This window comes from Lacerta agilis, chromosome 5 (genome assembly GCF_009819535.1).
Source record: "Lacerta agilis isolate rLacAgi1 chromosome 5, rLacAgi1.pri, whole genome shotgun sequence".
In the NCBI taxonomy this organism is placed as follows: domain Eukaryota; kingdom Metazoa; phylum Chordata; class Lepidosauria; order Squamata; family Lacertidae; genus Lacerta; species Lacerta agilis.
Genome location: NC_046316.1, coordinates 53,079,646 through 53,098,072, shown reverse-complemented (window position 1 = coordinate 53,098,072; position 18,427 = coordinate 53,079,646). Strand labels below are relative to the sequence as shown.

The window sequence follows — 18,427 nt, the reverse complement described above, 5'->3', positions numbered from 1 at the left end:
GGCAGGAAATAGAGGAACTATTTGAAACAACTGAGTGAAATCTATGCCTATGAAGGATGGGACTCTGCATGGCTTCTGTATCTCACAAGATACAGTTAGGTTAGGACTCTTTCTCGTCTTGAAATACTTTCAAAGGCTGTAGCTTTGTGTATATAATCTACAACTAGTTCAGAAAAGGACAGGAAGTTTAGATGTGTGGCCATTTCTGCCCCCTCACATTTTTCAAGATGCATTTCTTTCCTAAGAACCCTTAAGTTCTTTGCTCCTGTAGGTGTCACAATTGGACTGGGTATGAACTTAAAAAAAAAATTCTTAAGGCATATGAACCTGATACGCTTTTAGAACATGTTGAAGAGCTGTAGGAAGTCCCTGTCAGCTTGTTTTCTGAGAAATGGATTCGCTTTCCCAGCACACTAATGATTTAGGATAGACACTCAAAGGATCTAGTCCATTGTTCTAGTTCTTGTACTATTGCCTGTGACCTCTGAATATTTGCTCCAGATAATGGCTTTTTAGGATTTGCCCATGTAAGAATGTATTGAAGAGCCCTGTATAGCTTCTCAGTTAGTGCTCCGGCTGTTAAGAAAGCACAGACCCTTTTCAGAACAAAGAATGATCTACATTTGCTGGTTGTGGGTGTGGCATTTTTGGAAATAACCTTACCCAGTTTCATGCACCTCTGGCCATCCTTCTTGCTGCTACCTGCCCTATAATTAGACATAACTGACAGATATAGGAAAGCTAGAATAAGTAGTTAGTGCCTAGAGCAGGCAGGTTAGTAGGTGAACCTGTAGTTGTAGAATATTCTTAGTTTTCGAAATGAAATAGCAGCTTGGCACAACCCATGTTTGGGGGGAATGGAAGAGCACATTTGTCCTCAGCAGAGGTTTTGTATAATCAGATAAAGAATGCCCCAATGGCAGGGACAAGCAGGAGTCCTGAGGGGTGGGCAGAGAAGGAACGGGTGTAGGAGGATGGGGCAGGGAAAGAAGCCAGTGATTTGTGAGGTTCTGTGCCACCCGTGAGATTTATGGGGTTCTGTGCCACCCATGAGGCAGGAGCTGGGGTTGGAGGAAGAGGAAGAGGAAGAGTCCGGGCGGGTGGGGGGCTCCTCTGTCCCTATCCCGCTGTCTCCCAAGGACAAGGAGGGGCTTAAAGCAACAGGAGCAGCTGGAGCTGCTGTGCAGGTGAAGTTGCCAGTTGCTTGTGTGAGGGGGCTTAAGTGAGTTGGAAGTGGCATGGTTGCTCCAACTGACTGAGCCAGAGTACAAGTCTGAAAAAGTAGGTGCCTTGCTAGCTAATTAGTAGGAGTGCTGTGTATATCCCTTGCACCTTAGGAGCTGATGTAGTTGAGTGCTTTGCCAACAAAGAACTAAACTACCAATTGCTTATCCTCGTTGGGGCTGGGCGTGCTCTGGACACCCAACCACATTTACTCCCTGTTCGATACCCAGCCCTTTTACTGTGTTTCATTTTTGTCTAGCAAGGAAGTGGGAGATTTGTGAAAATGTAAAAAATGTGACCTCTAAATGAGTGCTTTGACTCCTCATAAGAAGCATAAAGGTATTTGGCTCTAAATGGAAAGCATGTTTTGGATAACAATAACAAAAGAGAATGTAGTAAGATTCAGACTATAAGCCTTTGCCCATTTACTTGGGAATAAGCTACACTGAACATAATGGGATTTACTCCTGAGTAGACATGTAGAGGATTATATTATTTTTCCTAATGTAAAAACCACCAGGAAATCGTGATAGCAAGGATTTATATAAAGGTGAGCATGTGACTGAACTAAGGAAGATCCAGGTTGGACTTTTCTTGATTCTGAACATGATGAAATGTAAATGTTCAGCTATAAATTAAATACAATGTGCATCCTTATAGAAAGATCTTTAAACCTTTTAGCAGTCAGCAATCCAGCTGTGCTCTCTGAATCTTGACACAGAGGTCAACCAGTGCTTTGTATGCCTTCTTTGGAAATATGGCACTCATGTTTCCAAAGCACCTTTTCCTTCTATTACTACTACCTTACAGCAAATCAGCTGCCAAAAACCCTAAGGCCATACTTCTACAGGAACAAGGTGTGTTTACAAAGAATTGATTAGCTCCACTTTAAGTACTAATTTTGCCAAGGTGAAGGTGAATTAAATGGAGCAAGAAAAATCAGCTCATCCCCTTGTCTGATTCAGCTGGGCTGCTCTTAGATACCCTGACATTAGCCTGTTTAAGGCTTTAAAAGGAAAACAAAGCATAACCCAGTATTTTGCATTTAACTTGGAAGCAAACTACTCACTTCTCTGGTAAAAACAAACAAACAAAACCTTGGAAGCAAACTGAAATCCAGTCTAGATGTTTTAACTCTGAAATAATAAAATCCCTGGCAGTCAGTATCTGTTAACAGGCACACATTCTGCCTCAGTGAACATTGTTGAAAGACAGTCACACGTCCAGTGGATTACAGCAGTGGTGAGATACCTCTGGAGGCAATTTCCCCCAATCCATGTCCACTTACCCCACACTTGATGTCACATGTCAGGTGTGAGGCAGGTAAAAAGACACAGCTGCATTGGGAGAGGGCTTTTATTTGGTGCCTTTTAAAATGAGTGTCAAATCTGCTTCTGGGATTGGTTCTACACAGGATCTCATGAGTGCAGCCAGTTCCTGCTGGAAGTTGGGGCTTGCAGCTGCCACTGATGAGCTGACTTGCAGTGACTTCAGACCCCATTTTGTTTGACTTCATGGTTTGAGTTCAACTGTTGGCCCCACTTTGCTTACATGTGAGGTGATTGAACACCAAAATAAGGCTTCTGTCATGTTTGGGTTTAGCTTCCACACCAAAAGTTTGGAGTCCCCAAAAGCTACTATTGCTAGTACTTGATGCAGATACTATCCATCTTTCCTACAGAGAGCATCCATTAGTCACAAAGTGAGCCTTCTGCCCTCAGTGCAGCTCATAGTCTTTTTTAATACTCTCTTGCAGTTGCATACCTTTTTTAAGCTCAGAACTTGCTGAGCTCCCTAACACCAACTTGGAACACACAATTCCGGATTGTTTAGGAATCTATATGCTCCCCCAAATAGTGTTTGGGGGGGAGTGCAACTTATTATTATTTAGATTTTATAATAATCTCATAGCAAATTAAGGTTTTCTGGCTACAAAATTTGAGATTTTTTTAGCATTACATATTAAAGTCCATGAAGAAAACTTTTCTACAAGTTTTTATACCTGCTAATCAGTTACACAAAGCTGAAACTTCAGGATTCCTTGTGTCAGCCTAGCTTAATTCCCTAACACCTTCCACTGTCTCCGGTATTGTTCAATGAGAAAATCACTTTGAGCCACAAAGATGCTAAGCAAGCAAGAAGTCTCATTTGTTAGTACTAAGCTTCTGTTTGTATGTTAGTTACTGTGGCAGTGTCTCTGATGTGTAACGCTCATACTAATGCTGTACATGATCAAAGGCTTCCAGCAACGGTTTCACCTCCTCTGGAATAATGGCTGCCAAAAGCATCAGCACCTCTTTCTGAAGATATTGCTAAGGCAAACCTCTTCCTGGGGGCAGAGTGAATGCTTCAGGTGAGCATTAAAACAGCCATGCTGGGTCAAACAAATAGCCTATCCAGTGTTGTGTAATGGGGTTTCTGTCATAGAAACCACATACAAAATTTTTAATAGCATTGGAGCTATTAAAACAGCATTTTCCATTTCTTCCTGTTTTCTTCCAGCATCTGTCACTCCATTGTGTTAGGAATAGTCAAAGCATTAAAAAGCTAAGAGAGAACTTGCATTAAGACATTCCTTTTTCTGAAATAATACATGCTTTATGTAGCCGCACACATGCATTTGCCAGTGCATTTGCTTTATTAAAGGGCCACCCCTCTCTTGGCTCCATTGTGTCTTTATCTGCTTAACAGGCATTTGCAAATGCATAGTTGTTGCTTGCCCACTCTGAATTTGTATGTTTACATCTAACAATATAATGTGAAAGGTAAGAAAAATGGCTAACATCATTATTTTGAAACTGGCAAAAATGTTCATTTTGCTGTAAATACACAGGTTGGAGAAACTGGTGTGCTGAGCCTGACCTCAGCTTCATCTAGGCGAAAGCTTGTTTGAAAAAACAGTCCTGTAATTTACAGTCTCTTTAACATGTTTAGCCATTTTTTGTAACATGATTTTGCTGTTGGATGTTACTATGCTGCTGGTGACAAAAGTTCTACAGCTCAGGGCCAAACTATATACAACAGTAGGCAGCTGATTTTTTAAACAGTATTTTAATAGTCACAGCCATGCCTCCCCCCATTGAAACTACAGTGTAAGAGGAAAGGGATAATGCTTCTCCCTGGGGCTGTCATTTGTCTTGGGCAGAAATTCATACCTTTATAATATCTGCATGTTTTGACCCACAGAGAGAATGGTGTGGAGAGAGTGGTTAAAAAATACTCCAGTTCTGTGATTCTGGTTGGATCTCCCCTGCCACCCCCTCCCAGCTATTATTAAAGTATTAAAAATAGCAACACTATCTGCCTTCAGATGTAAGAAATGTGGGTAAGGAAACAGGGGCTGTTAGGGATGATTATTCTAGCTTTGGCCATCATCAGTTTTTGTCGTGTTCCACTTTGTAAAAGGTGACTGTGTCTAGTGGGGAAGCCTTTAATATATGTGCAAGCTTCCAGCACATTTTGGAACCATACTTTTCCCTATAGGGAGCCCCCGCAAATACAAAAGTTCCCCTCCTTGATACAGTCACTTCGTACAATTTAGACAATGATACAAATCTAATAACCAAAGAAGGCTGCAGCCATGCCTGATTGTGCCTACAGGTATGAGCAGTGTAAAAAAAATGTCTCTTGTTGTTGCTGTGTGTTATCTGTTTCCAAATAAAATTTAACTTCCTATTTGTTGCGGAGCATAGGCATGTCAACAGATGTAAGCCATAATGGGTGTATGAAACAGCCATGCCATAGGCATAGGCAGGATTTGGGGGGGGGGGGGGAGCAGGACACCCACCTGTCATCATCCTCTGTCTGGCAGATTTGGAATGAAATGTCTCAACAACTGTTTTAAATTACTTTCTTTTGCTCAGAAAAACCTGTCAAAAATCTTTCTACAGTTTCTACTTTTAGTTAAGTATTTTTTATTTATTTACTTAATGGGGGGCAGCTGCCCCCTCCCAGCTATGCCCATGAGCCATGTTAAGAGGCAGTATGCCAGTGAATACAACAATATGCTTGGGAGCAACAGTGTTGGAGGGCTCTTGCATTTATGTTGTGTTTGCCATCTTCCCAGGAGCTGGCCACGGTGAGAAATTGGTACTGCCTTTTAGGTAGTGGTAACTAATTCTGTGCTTGGTGTTGTCTAAGTGTAGCTGCATATGTGAACAATGGGAAGAAATACACAAGAAATTGCAGCAGCCACTGCTCATACCACATTCAAAATTTGCTTTCAAAAGTGCCTGGAGTTTGGCTTGTCAAGCAAGTATGCAGGGCAGCACTTGAACCAGGCCCGGCATGGGAAGTGAGAAGCTCCACTGTGCACATTTAAGTCACTATTAAGGCTTCAGTCTGCCATTCTGTTGATCACCCTTGCTATCAAGTTCTTCTCAAGCTTTGGCTATACAACAGTAATAATAGCAACAGCTGTAACATGTATTTTATTTATTTAACCTTTGTCATGTAGGGCCCCAAGGTGGTATGTAACAGCATAGGGAAACAAGTCACAAATGTGGCAAAACAGGTGAAAACCATAGCATCAGGTGAAAAAAGCAAACATAAGTTGAAACTGTACTTAACCAGCCAGACTCAAAACCAGTCCTTGGAATGTCCTAATATTCAGCCATTTTTTCCTCCTGATAGCTACTTTTCTTTAATATTTAACAGAAGGCTAATCCCTAACAGGCCTTGACTTGGGTTCTTATTTTTAGAGCAGGGAGCTTGATGTACCTTTTTGAAAGGTCCATGTCTTTGATGTGCATTGAATCACTCTTAGGTTTCATGCCCAAAAAATTCTGTTACGTTGATAAAGGATTTCTCTTCATAAAAATCCTTCTCCAAGCATTTCATAAGAAAATAAGGGTCTCTGACATGCAGTTTTTGAGATTACTTCTGAAGAGTAATTTCTTGTTTCAATAAAACAATGACAGTTTTTTTCTTTAAAGTTCCCCAAGTCTCAGTGGCATGTTGGGAATTCCAATATATGCTAAAGGTTTGTGGAGCAATATAGGTTGAGTCTTTGTGTCATTTCCTCAAGGTCTCCCTTTACAGGGGAAGTGTGATGAGTGTGACAAGCACATTCCAACACTATTACCAACACCCACCACAAACTGCTTTACTTAGAGAGCGGACTTAATATATTGTACAATTGCTCTGTTCTAGTAAGGCTATCCAGAGGCGAGCATTTAGCAGTTTATCACTTTCTCAAGATTTGTGTACATACATAGCTCTGTGCAAATCATCCCATAGGCTTGTTGAAGCAAAACAAGGCAATAGTGCCTTACCCTCTGGTAGGTGTTGAGAGGCACTATTAAGCCATGTTTAGCCTCTCTAGGGACCAGCATAGGGTTGATTCTACAGTCTGATCTTGAATGACTGCCGCACCATCCCATTTTTAGCAAGAGAAGAAACAGCCAGCTCTCAAGTTTGCCAGCTCTTGCCCCATTAAATTCCTGGCTGCTGTTCATATAAGAAGGTCCATTAGCAGTATGAAGTAGAAAGATGCAGGCCTCCCTCTCTCCCTTCCACTGTTGGAGGGAAGGAGGCACTGTTCTTGGCAATGTCTGTCCAGAATTGGGTAGGTACATTGCAGAGAATTGAAAACAAAGGGTCCCATGGCATCAGTGTTTATATTAGCATAAGTTTTCATGGGCTGAAGTCCACTTCGTCAGATACATGTAGTATTATACACAGTTGGCAGTATGGGTATAGAAAAGGGAGAAAAAATGGGGCCAAATGGCCGTGAACAGCAACAAGTACATAAAATTGTCACAACTATAAACCTGAAGAGGAGGGGGAAAACATTCACAAAAGCAGCAATTGGTGATAATATAATTATCCTAAGTTTTGCAATTGTTAGTTAACATTTGTACTGTACAGGAAACTATTGTCTGTGTTCAAACCTGAACAGAATTAGACTTCTTGGTTCTAATTCAACAATTTCACGCTGGAGTCTCCTGTAAAAAAATTTCAGAGAATGCAATTTTTCAGGTTAGCAACAGTGCTCTGGATGTTGAAATGTACTCTTACTGGTTTCTGAATGCTGCCATTTCTAGTGTCTGATTTGCGAACATTTTGTCTTTTGCATAGAGACTGGCCTTTATGTAGAAGGACATTGCTGGCAGGTGACAATATCTTACAAAGGAATATGAGCAGGTGCACGAGTCCTTAACGTTAGGTCTTACAATAGTGCATCAACTTTGTCCTAATAAACACTCAGGCATGTGAGTTGCAGTAGGGTCTGTGTCCATGTACAGCTACAGTGAGGGGGGAAAGTACCAGTATTTGATCCCCTTCTAAATTTGCCTGTTTGCCCTCTGACGAGCAAATGACCAGTTCATAATTTTAATGGTAAGTTTATTGTAGCTGTGAGAGGCAGAAGAACAACAACAACAGGAAAAAACCCAGAAGACAAAAGTCAAGAGATTGATGTGCATTATAATGTGTGAAATAAGTATTTGATACATTTGCAAAAGATGACTTAGTACTTGGTAGCAAAACCCTTGTTGGCAATTACAGAGGTCAGACGTTTCTTGTAGGTGGCCACCAGGTTTGCACACATCTCAGGAGGTATTTTGTCCCACTCCTCTTTGCAGATCCTCTCCAAGTCAGTAAGATTTTGAGGCTGATATGTAACTACTCAAACCTTCAGCTCCCTCCACAGATTTTTGATGGGATTAAGGTTTGGAGACTGGCTAAGCTTCTCCAGGACCTTAATGTGCTTCTTCTTGAGCCACTCCTTTGTTGCCTTGGCCGTGTGTTTAGGGTCGTTGTCATGCTGGAATACCTATCCTCGACTCATTTTCAATGCCCTATCTGAGGGAAGGAGGTGCTCACCCATGATTTGACAATACATGATCCCGTCCATCATCCCTTTGATGCGGTGAAGGTGTCCTTTCCCCTTAGCAGAAAAACACTCCCAAAGCATAATATGTCCCCCTCTATATTTGACAGCAGGGATGGTGTTCTTGGGGTCGTAGGCAGCATTCCTCCTCCTCCAAACATGGCAAGTTGCATTGATGCCATAGAGCTCGATTTTGGTCTCATCTGACCACAACACTTTCACCCACTTCTCCTCTGGGTCCTTCAGATGTGCATTGGCAAACTGCAGATGAGCCTGTACATGTGCTGTCTTGAGCAAGGGACCTTGCGGGCTCTGCAAGATCTCAGTCCTTCACGGTGTAGTGTGTTACCAACTGTTTTCATGGTGACTATGGTCCCAGCTGTCCTGAGATCATTGACAAGTTCCCCCCGTGTAGTTCTGGGCTGCTTCATCACCGTTCTCATGATCATTGCAACTCCACAAGATGAGATCTTGCATGGAGCCCCAGACCGAGGGAGGTTGACAGTTATTTTGTGTTTCTTCCATTTGTGAATTATTGCACCAACTGTTGTCACCTTCTCACCAAGCTGCTTGGCAATAGTCTTGTAGCCCAGTCCAGCCTTGTGCAGGTCTACAATCTTATCCCTGACATCCTTGGACAGCTTTTTGGTCTTGGTCATGGTGGCTACTTTGCAATCTGCTGGATTGATTGCTTCTGTCAACAGGTGTCTTTTGTACAGGTACTGTAACAAGCTGGGATTACAGGTAAAATTAGAAGCACCTTACAGCAGGTGCTTCTAATCTCAGCTTGTTACATACAGTGAAGATACCAGGTAGCCTGACATCTGGCTGGTTGATAGGGGATCAGATACTTATTTCACTCATTATCATGCACATCAATCTCTGACTTTTGTCTTCTGGGTTTCTCTGTTATTATTCTGACTCTCACAGCTACAATAAACCTGCCATTAGAATTATGGACTGGTCATTTCTTCATCAGAGGGCAAATTTAGCAGGGGATCAAATACTTCCCCCCCCCCTCACTGTACTTAAAAAGATCTCCTCAGGAAATATCAGACCCTGGGCAGGAGAGGCACTCCTTCTGGTAGTCAGAGCCTCAACCATTCAGGGCTTTATGTGTCAACCAGAACCTTGATCTTGAGAGCAGCTATCTTTAAGCAAGGATAAGTCAACTCAAGGCCTGTGAGAAAACAGTATCATTGTTCAGGATGGCCTGTAGATCCTTGACATTATGCAGACATGGTTTACTTGTGAGCTGTATATGACAGGTGGTGTTCTGTCAATTTTTTCCCCTTATGGGACTCTCCTGTAGTAGATTATTTCTGGATACAAGTATAACCTTGATGATCCTGCTTTTTCACTTCATTGGGTGGGTGTTAATAGTTTAAGAAATACCTGATGTAAATCCTAAAGGTATGAGTCCTTGTCCAACAAGTTGGAACAGATGCAGTTCTTTGGATCTTGTGGTGTCTTTGGGATGAAAGAATACAAATGTGCAGTGGGTTTCTGGTATAAGGTGGTGCTTGTATTTTCATTGGATAGATGCACACTGGTGTCCAGAAAGTGAACTGGCTGCTTGAACTGGTCCAGGTCCAGGTCCATGTTCAGGCCATCAACCTAATTTAATAAACCTTCATTTGTGTGATTCCATTTGGTGGCTTAAACAATCGTTCTGAAGGACAAAAAATACTTCCTCAGGTTTTAGATGGTGTGAATATGTCACAGCAAGAATGGTCTAAGGTGGCAACTTTTATAAGTGAAATAATTAGCAGGATTCAAACAACAAACTGCTTGTTCCCACAAAAAGCTTTTCCTTCATAGAAGCTGCAGCAGCATTGTCTCTCCCTGCCATAGCTGTCAACCTTTCCCTTTTTTGTGGGAAATTCCCTTATTATAGCATTGGGAAACAGCAGGGAGGGTTGACAGCTATACTCCCTACCCCCAAAAATGCTGTTTTGCTGTGGCACTTCAGCCACCTACCACATTTCTGTCATGTCCATGGTCATCATGTCATCATTGTAGGCCAAGGGAGTCGTGTACAGAGGGACAGGTTGGTGGATTCCAGCATAGTTTAAGAAGTTAGACAATGTGTGTTGAAAAATATAGCCTTTGGGGTACCTGGATCAAGGGAGAAGGATGGCAAAACCTAGCTTTGTTTCTCCTCTCCCCTTCTCTTGACTTGGGGTGGGAGAAATAAAGCTATATTTTGCAAGCAAAAGGAGAGAAGCCTCACTTGCTGCTGTCTCTTGAATAGCAAGCAGGATTGCTCACCCTTCACATTAGCCAGTGCTTAGGGAGGGGGATTATTTTAATGCTAATTTCAGGCATGTGAGAGAGCTCCCTGCAGGGTGCACTCTTGCACTCCTGGACCAAACAGGTTCACTTGCCCTTGCATCAGCCAATGGTGGTGGGGATCCTGCTTAGTGCAGGGCTTAGCAAAGTGCTCTCACATGCACCGAAAGCCCAGTGCTTAGGAGGATCGTTCTTCCTTCATGCCAGCTGCTAGGTACTGAGTTCCAAAAGCGCTATTTGAAATATCCATCCCCATTCTCCTTTAAACAATGCTTTTATGCAACCCTTTGCTGAACCAGGAGCATGGGGCTCTCTTAAAGTGCTTCTCAAAAGCACTGTTTGAAGCCACTTGCACACTTCTCTTGTGAGCAGGTGGTAGTGGCGGGGGGGGGGAGTGTGAGAGACCTTTCTTCCTCACACCGCTGTTGCTGCTGCCTGCGTACTTGTAGGAGAAGAACATGAGCTGCCTTAAACAGCACTTCTGAGCAAGATATAATTCCCACCCATGGGCAATTGAGCAGAGATTACATCCTGCTGGGAATAGGATACACAGCCAAGCCAGAATTAAGCCCCATCCTCCCATTGATCTGCTGACATCACCACTGACATCGGCAGGTAGGCGTGGTTTGGGAGAAATGGCCTCATGGGCCACATTGGTTCCCCACCCCTGCTCTATGAGATTGACTATTAGAATGAGAATGTTTCCAGGATACATCTGGGGTTGGGTAACAACTGGTGCAGACAAATCCTTTTTACAGAGAACATCTATTGTTGGGCAGCCAAGTTTTTCCTGTTAACATTAGTTCGTAAAATGTAATTTTAAGGAATTTGTTATTGTTTCTTAGCATTAACAAGCAGACCTACAGAGTTACTTTTGCTTCCTCAAAACCTCCAGTTTCCTTTAGCCTTGCTGTAGAGACTCCCTCCAACGGATGAGAGAGAGGTTTTGCTGGGCATGCTATTCCTTCTTCTTCTTCTTCTTCTTCTTCTTCTTCTTCTTCTTCTTCTTCTTCTTCTTCTTCACATTTATAGAAAATGTATCAGCTTTCCTATTTTGTCATTGTATAGTATGCCAAGCCTTCATTGTAAACAAGAAATGTGAGTTCAGTTGGTCTTTTTAAGTGCTCTTGGTCAATGAAAGAGATTCAAATTCCTAACTGCTGATCCTGCATGATGGGGGAAATAGCCTCAAAATACAAACATGTCTTCTCCATAAACGTAAAGTATCATCTCTGTGTTTGCACAGTATTCTCATTGTTCCATCTTGCCTAGTGTAATTCAGTGCTGCAAGATGTAGTGAGGGCCACAGGCTTAGATGACTTTAAAATGCGAGTGGCACACTTATAGAGGATGGGTGTTATCACTGCATAATATGATGTCTAAACAGAGCCTCCCAATCTCAGAGATTGTCTATCTCTAAACATCCATAGCTGAGGTGCAAACAGCAGAGGAGGGCTATTTTCATCCCCTGCTGTGGTCTTTCCTGAAGCATATTTCTAGTTATTGCTGTCCAGATATGTCCACTGTTTGCCCGAGCCTAGAAAACCTAGCATCAGTTGCTAAAGGCGGAGCACACTTGTAAGGTAGAGGGGGGTGTTGTATGTTTTACAAACAGTCTCCATACAAAGGCAGAACCATGTCCTAGCTTGAGAAACCAGTTACAGCAGGCTAGTGAGGCAGGAACTGTTTGCACAATGCCACCAGGTCTATTGAAGTGTTGTGGCATTTCAAAAGCCCCATAGTGAGTACCATCTGATAGCCTAGGGACTGTTTGCTGCTCTAGGGGCTGTTTACCATGTTAGTTGTAGCTGAAAGTTTCCCTGGGAGGAAAAGATCCTCTTGGATGAGAGTTTTGAATGAGTGCAGAACAACAGAGATACTTATCTCAGATTTTCCTATCATTTACTTACAGGGAATCCCCCCATAGGGGAATAAATGGCTACTGTCTGCTACCAGTCTCTTCATAGTGTCCTGTTGAAAGGAGCTCTTAAATATTCTCAAAGGGTGGTGCTCAGTTCAAGTTGAACATTTTTCAAAGAACAGGGCCTATTTGTTCAATTTCAACTTCTAAGCTTCTAAATCCCAGAAGAAATTAAATGAGGTGCCTAGAGCTATGACAGCCTGTGATGTTGATTTGCTGCAGATGTCACCTTTAATATCATGCACATCAAATGCATGTGATTTCTAGTGTAATGTGGTGCCGCCACTGCAGGAACAGTGCTGAATTTAAGGAATGCTGTGAAAAAGATATTGTTGATAATAGCCAACGATACAGTCACCTTAAAAGCCATGCAGTAGGAACTCTTGAAGGTGAAGACATGGGTAGGAGATTAGGGTTTTTGCTGCTGTGCCTAAATGCCCTTGTGTATCTGGTTTATCTGATCCTTGCAGGAGAAACATGATTTGAGCTAGGGCAGGTATAACTTTTGTCTATTAGCACTGGATTATGTCTTGGTAATTCAGGCATGGTTTAACAAAGAAGTTCTTTGAAGGTTAGATTATTTGACCCATTTGGTAGGAAATCTGTTTGCAGGCTAATAGTAGCTTGCTCCTCTTCCTCCTATCAGTTCATTGAAGCCTAAGGCTAGCTTATGGTGTTTCAGACAAAAAGCACCTCCTTTCTCCTATTGCCTGTCTTTTCAGATAATGTGATCTCTCTTCACAATTCTTAGCTTTTCTTCTTCTCTGAATCAAAGCTTTCAGTTTTTGACACAGGGAGATAATTGATGATACAACCAGATTCCCTAATAATTGCAGCATTTTCTAGGTACTAGGGGAGGAAACAAACCGACCTCCAAGGGCTTTGTGAATTTCTGTATGAACAACAGTACAGTTTCTTCTCTGTGCACTAAGAAAGAGTCTGTTGCTTGGCAATTAGGTGAAGCTTGGAGCGTAAAAGAATAAAACTACTGTCTCTCCCTTTTGCAGATCCTGCTGACTGAAGAGTTTGTGGAAAGAATGCTGGAAGACCTAGAAGATCTGAATTCTTCAGAGGAAGTAAGTTTATTAAACTCTTAATATCCAAAGGGACTCTCTCTGTATTCAGGGGTTTGATTTGCTTGGTTGATGGTTTGATGGCCTGGTTTCTTGGCTATAAATCCAGGGCTCATGTTTTCTTTGCTGTTATCACCCAGTCCTTGAAAGTCCTTCATGTGGCCACCCCAAGATTATGTGGTCGGAGCACTGGGGATGGTAAAGATTGAATGTTCTATTTTAGGACATCTATGCTAGCCACTCCCCTGGCAGTTGTTGATGTCTTGGCAAAATTCCGACGGAGTTCCTATCCCTTATAGTCTACTGAATGTAGACATAGACTTTGACTGTCTGTAATGACACCTTCAATAGTTTTTTACTGCTTACTTGACAGCCATGCATTGTGGTAAGAGCATTTATAGTACTCCTCTGTGGGACTGCTAATGGTTTTTCATGTGCATATCGTAAGGTAATCCTCCCTAACATTCATTCATTGCCGTGAAAAGCAAATAATCCTAATTCTCACAGTTCCTGTTGACTCCAGTAAGGTTTATCTGCTTGTAGAACAGCCTTTCCTACTTCTACTGCCAAAACAGCCCTGTTGTTTAATTCTTAGTGCTGAAGTTTTGTAGTCTCAGAATTAGAACGCTGTGTTGTAATTAAAGTTAAAGTAGTAGTTTATTTTTAAATTGACAAAGGATAAGGGGAGGGTGGCAGAAATTTATAGTCAAAGGAGATAACACAACCAACTTGGAGCATGCACACCTGGTTTTCTGCAATGGAGTCTGTCTTGGGGCCTCTCCTGGCCAAAACTGAAACTTCCTTTTAAGGTGCAGGCTACTATAGAAAAGTTATTTTTAGGCATGCTTCATATTTATTTTTAGGGGTGCTTCATAACAGTCTTCAGGGTTGGCAATGGGGAACTCTCTCCATTCCCCAAAGTCTTAGGTCGATGAGAAGTTTGGTTCATCATATGAGGAGTTGGTGACTGCCTCTTGGTCAGGGCCAGAAAGACAGCTGGCTCAGGAACTGCATAGTTCCCTAGACTCTTAAAGCCATGCAGGAAGGCTTTGCACACTTCTTACATGGATTACAATGGATTTGAGAGACATTTTGAGGAAAAATCAACATCAAATTTGGGTGGGTGTGTGTGTTTACAGCAACACAAACTAGAATGAAGTTAAAATACTGTTTCATCTTGCATCTAATACTTAACCCAGTAAATGTGAATGAAGTTGTATTTCATTATTACACCAAGTTTACTGCCTCCCTAATTTTTATTTATCTCAAGATAATCCAAGTTTTTAGTGAATAAATGATAATTCTAAATTACTTTTTAACCATTTTTTCATGTGAAGAAATTATTGGAGGAGTTTTAAAATAAGTTTACCACTGAATGATCTTCCCTCAGAGAACCAGAGCTCTAATGTGAGCTTTCTCTTGATTTTCTGTAAGCATGATCTACTGGTTCTCTCTGTTGACAATAGGTTTCTGATATGCCCAGGATACCTGTTTTGTTTAGCTGCCAAGCTCTTAAGCTCTCCCATCATGGTTAAGAGATTTCTTTAATGTTAACATATAAACACCTATACATTATATCTCTCTTCAAATGACATTTTCTAGTTCAATTTCTTCAGTCACTCTTTGGGTTTTTGCTAGCTACCATTTTTCTCTGTACACTCATTTTAGAGTTGTACTCTGTCCTCCACTTTACCTGAAAAACATTTACATCATCATCCTTAAGTGTTAAATCATCCCGAACTTGATGATCCTCAACTCCTGTTTGCTTACCCTGAGAAGTTAATTCTACAAGCTGCTCTGTGACTTCTTTCATGTTCAGAACCAGCAGTTACACTGCAGTTGAAGTGGAGGGTGCCTCTTTTGTACAGGCTCAGCTTGTCCCAGAAGAGACCCTAATGTCTAGCAAATGGCTGCTCTAAAACGCTTTGCTTAATAGTGTGATAGAAATTTCCTTAATCTATACTCTTCCTCCTCATACCACTATCACATCCAAGAACTAGGGCCCTGCAGTTCCACCAGTCTAGCTGGTCCTGTATGTGGAAGAGAGAGAGCATTTCTGAAAAGACTACAGTGGTACCTTGGGTTAGGTTAAGAACTTAATTCGTTCTGGAGGTCCGTTCTTAACCAGAAACTGTTCTTAACCTGAAGCACCACTTTAGCTAATGGGGCCTCCCACTGCTGCCACGCCACCGCTGCACAATTTCTGTTTTCATCCTGAAGCAAAGTTCTTAACCCAAGGTACTATTTCTGGGTTAGCGGAGTCTGTAACTAGAGGTACTCCTGTACCTTGGAGGGCTTTGACTCAATGTTCTACTCAGTGCTATTTTTCTAGAAAAAGAGGTGCCAGAACTCAGCATGAATACCTCTCTCGTTCTCTTAGAATGGCAATGGTGCCCACCTGAGAGCTGCTGGAACTAAGTTCTGGCAGAAAAAAAGCCCATGCAACTTAACCACTCCTCAGCCAATGTGCACAATGGTCATTGACTCCTCCATCTAACAATCTATCCAGCAAGTGATTCTACAGTCTTCCCATCAGGCAGATGCCACCCCCAACTTTGTGACTGCCTTTTACTAGCCCCTTCTCCAATCCATACCTGTAAGTTATTAAGCACCCAAGAAATAGGACAGTTCTATGAAATCCCCCCCCAATTCCTCAGCTAAGACCCTCATTCTCCATAATAGCAAATGAACTGTTGGCATGGACAAAACAAAATAAAAAATAAAAAAATTCCTTCCCGTAGCACCTTAGAGACCAACTGAGTTTGTCCTTGGTATGAGCTTTCGTGTGCATGCACACTTCTTCAGATAGGTATCCTATGGGTACCTACCTGCTGCTGTTGGCATGGAGTAAGGCTCCTGTACATGTCCCTGAATTCTGCCCCTCTGTTTTTCAGAGTCAGCCTCAGGGAAATGAATTTGTTCCCAAATAACCAGAAGCTCATATTTCTGCTAGTTTTGCTGTTTTTGTTATGTTCATGTGTTATGGATGTTAACCTTGAGAGGCTTATTGGGACTTCACTTCCCCACGACCCTTGCATGAATACTTTATTTGCCAGTCTCACCAGCTTCTTCCTCAACTACCTTATTGTGGGGGTTCACTTGTGTTTGCTGTATATCAAACCTATTTTAAAACCTATTCACTGTATTTTCAATGTCTTGAAAGAAGTGTGCATGCACACGAAAGCTCATACCAGGAACAAACTCAGTTGGTCTCTAAGGTGCTACTAGAAAGAATTTTCGATTTTGTCTTGAACTCTGTGTGTGTTGCTGTACCCTGAAGTCTTATATGCATGATACACTGGGCTAGAAAACCTCTGAATTCACTGACTCAGTCCTTACTAAGCAGGTGCCAAAAAAAGGCCCTGGTGAGTTAAAAGAAAGCAAAGTAAGACAGTGATGCACAAGTGAGTGGTAGAAATAGGGGGGGGGGAAATACTTGGATATGTAATCTATGTAAACTGAACTGTGATCTTTGGATGAAGGGTGCTATACGTTTTTAATAAATAATGATAAAATAACAGTATTCTGTCCCAAATGACCACTTTGGAAAATATTTCCTTATTTACCTGATAGCTGGAAACTTTTGCTTCTCTTGGGTCTAATGGTATTGTTTTGTTTGCTTTGTGTATCATACATCATAGTAAGTTATATTAACTAATAACTTCTTTGCTTTTTTAGTTCAAACTTCCAAAGGAGTATAGTTGGCCTGAAAAGAAACTGAAAGTCTCCATCTTGCCTGATGCTGTATTTGACAACCCACTGCATTAAAGCCAGCTGCCACCCACAAGCAACAAGTTGCTGTATGCTGCCCAGTGACTCATGGGATAATTTAGTGCAGTAAAAGCTCTTCCTGCAAATAAGAGATGCTGCTGCATATCCACTGCAAACAACGGAGGAGTTACTCAACAGCAGTCCAGCCAGAACTCAATTCTTCCAGTACCTGGCTTTCTCTTCTGTCATGGAAGAACTCTGAATAACCTGCATATGAATGAGTGCGAGAGTGAGACATGGAGAGAGAAGTATTTAACTATTAATAGTAGTCGTAAGAATTCCTTTCCCAACTTTAACTGGCTCCAGAAGTCCCTGCAACCCCCGGCTCAGGGTTTATGTGCCTCATCTGCCTTGGCTTAATCACACAATTTTCAGGCGTAAACACACATTAGAAGTATTTTTTTTAACTCTCAAATTCTTTAATTAGTCAGGCTTCTCATGGCCAGAATTATTCCTTCAGTGTGATTTTTTTTTATTGCTCCAGAAAGGCCATTTTTTTATATACTTTATGTACACAAAATCAAACTGAGGAAACACTGATCAGTTTTGATGCCACACTAGGGACTGATTTGGCAGGGGAAACATGGTCCCACTGGCTAAACTGCCATGATGTTACAGAGGGGGCTGTACTTAAGCTGTCATTTTAGATTCTGAATTCTGAGACCTATAAACATCCTATTTAAGTCAGGAGTTTGCCCTAGGGAAGAGATACAGCTTGGGTTATATTTAGGAAAAGGTTGCTTAAAAAAGTTCTGTGATGTTCTGTGGGGCTTCCTACCAGGTAAGTATTTACTTCATTGTAGGATTAAACACCTATCTTAGTGTGTCCTAGGGTAATAGGCCAAAATTGATTCATGGTCACCTGTAAAAGGGACAAGTACATAGAGAATTGGGTTTCATAGGTATTTCTCATTGGGCTGTACAATGAGCAGAGGGCTTTAGGTGTTGATTTTCTAACTTGGTACAGCCAGATCTTCTGGGTTAACAATTCTGCTACTGTATCCCTCCTGAAGTTTCCTGTAGCTTTGTACCAAATTTTCCAGAGAAATAGAAAAGGGTACATGAGTTAAAGAGATGCCTGAAAACCTATTGTCTTGTCTCTACATTGGCTTTAAAAACAAAGTTTTCCAAAGAACTTTTATTTCTGCTGAAATCATGTTTTCACTTCCCATTCCCATATTTTGGGAAGGCATATCTGTTAATTTTAATGCATATTGAGTCAGGCCATTTCAGAATGTTTTGAAAATTCAGTTTGATGTACTGCTGCATACACAGGCATTAATTTTCAGAGTTATGGTCTGATTTTGAGACAGC

At 41.7% G+C, this 18,427-nt stretch overlaps 1 protein-coding gene across 2 annotated transcripts in view; it reads left to right on the top strand.

The window, feature by feature from the left end:
- Window positions 1-17,587, top strand: part of SUFU (SUFU negative regulator of hedgehog signaling) — a 71,846-nt gene extending 54,259 nt beyond the window's left edge. For both annotated transcript variants that reach the window (XM_033149793.1, XM_033149792.1), the window contains exons 11-12: window positions 13,277-13,345; window positions 17,021-17,587. In XM_033149793.1, coding sequence (XP_033005684.1) covers window positions 13,277-13,345; window positions 17,021-17,110 — 159 coding nt within the window. In that variant the 3' untranslated portion in view covers window positions 17,111-17,587. The remainder of the gene's footprint in view (window positions 1-13,276; window positions 13,346-17,020) is intronic.
- Window positions 17,588-18,427: the final 840 nt, after the last annotated feature.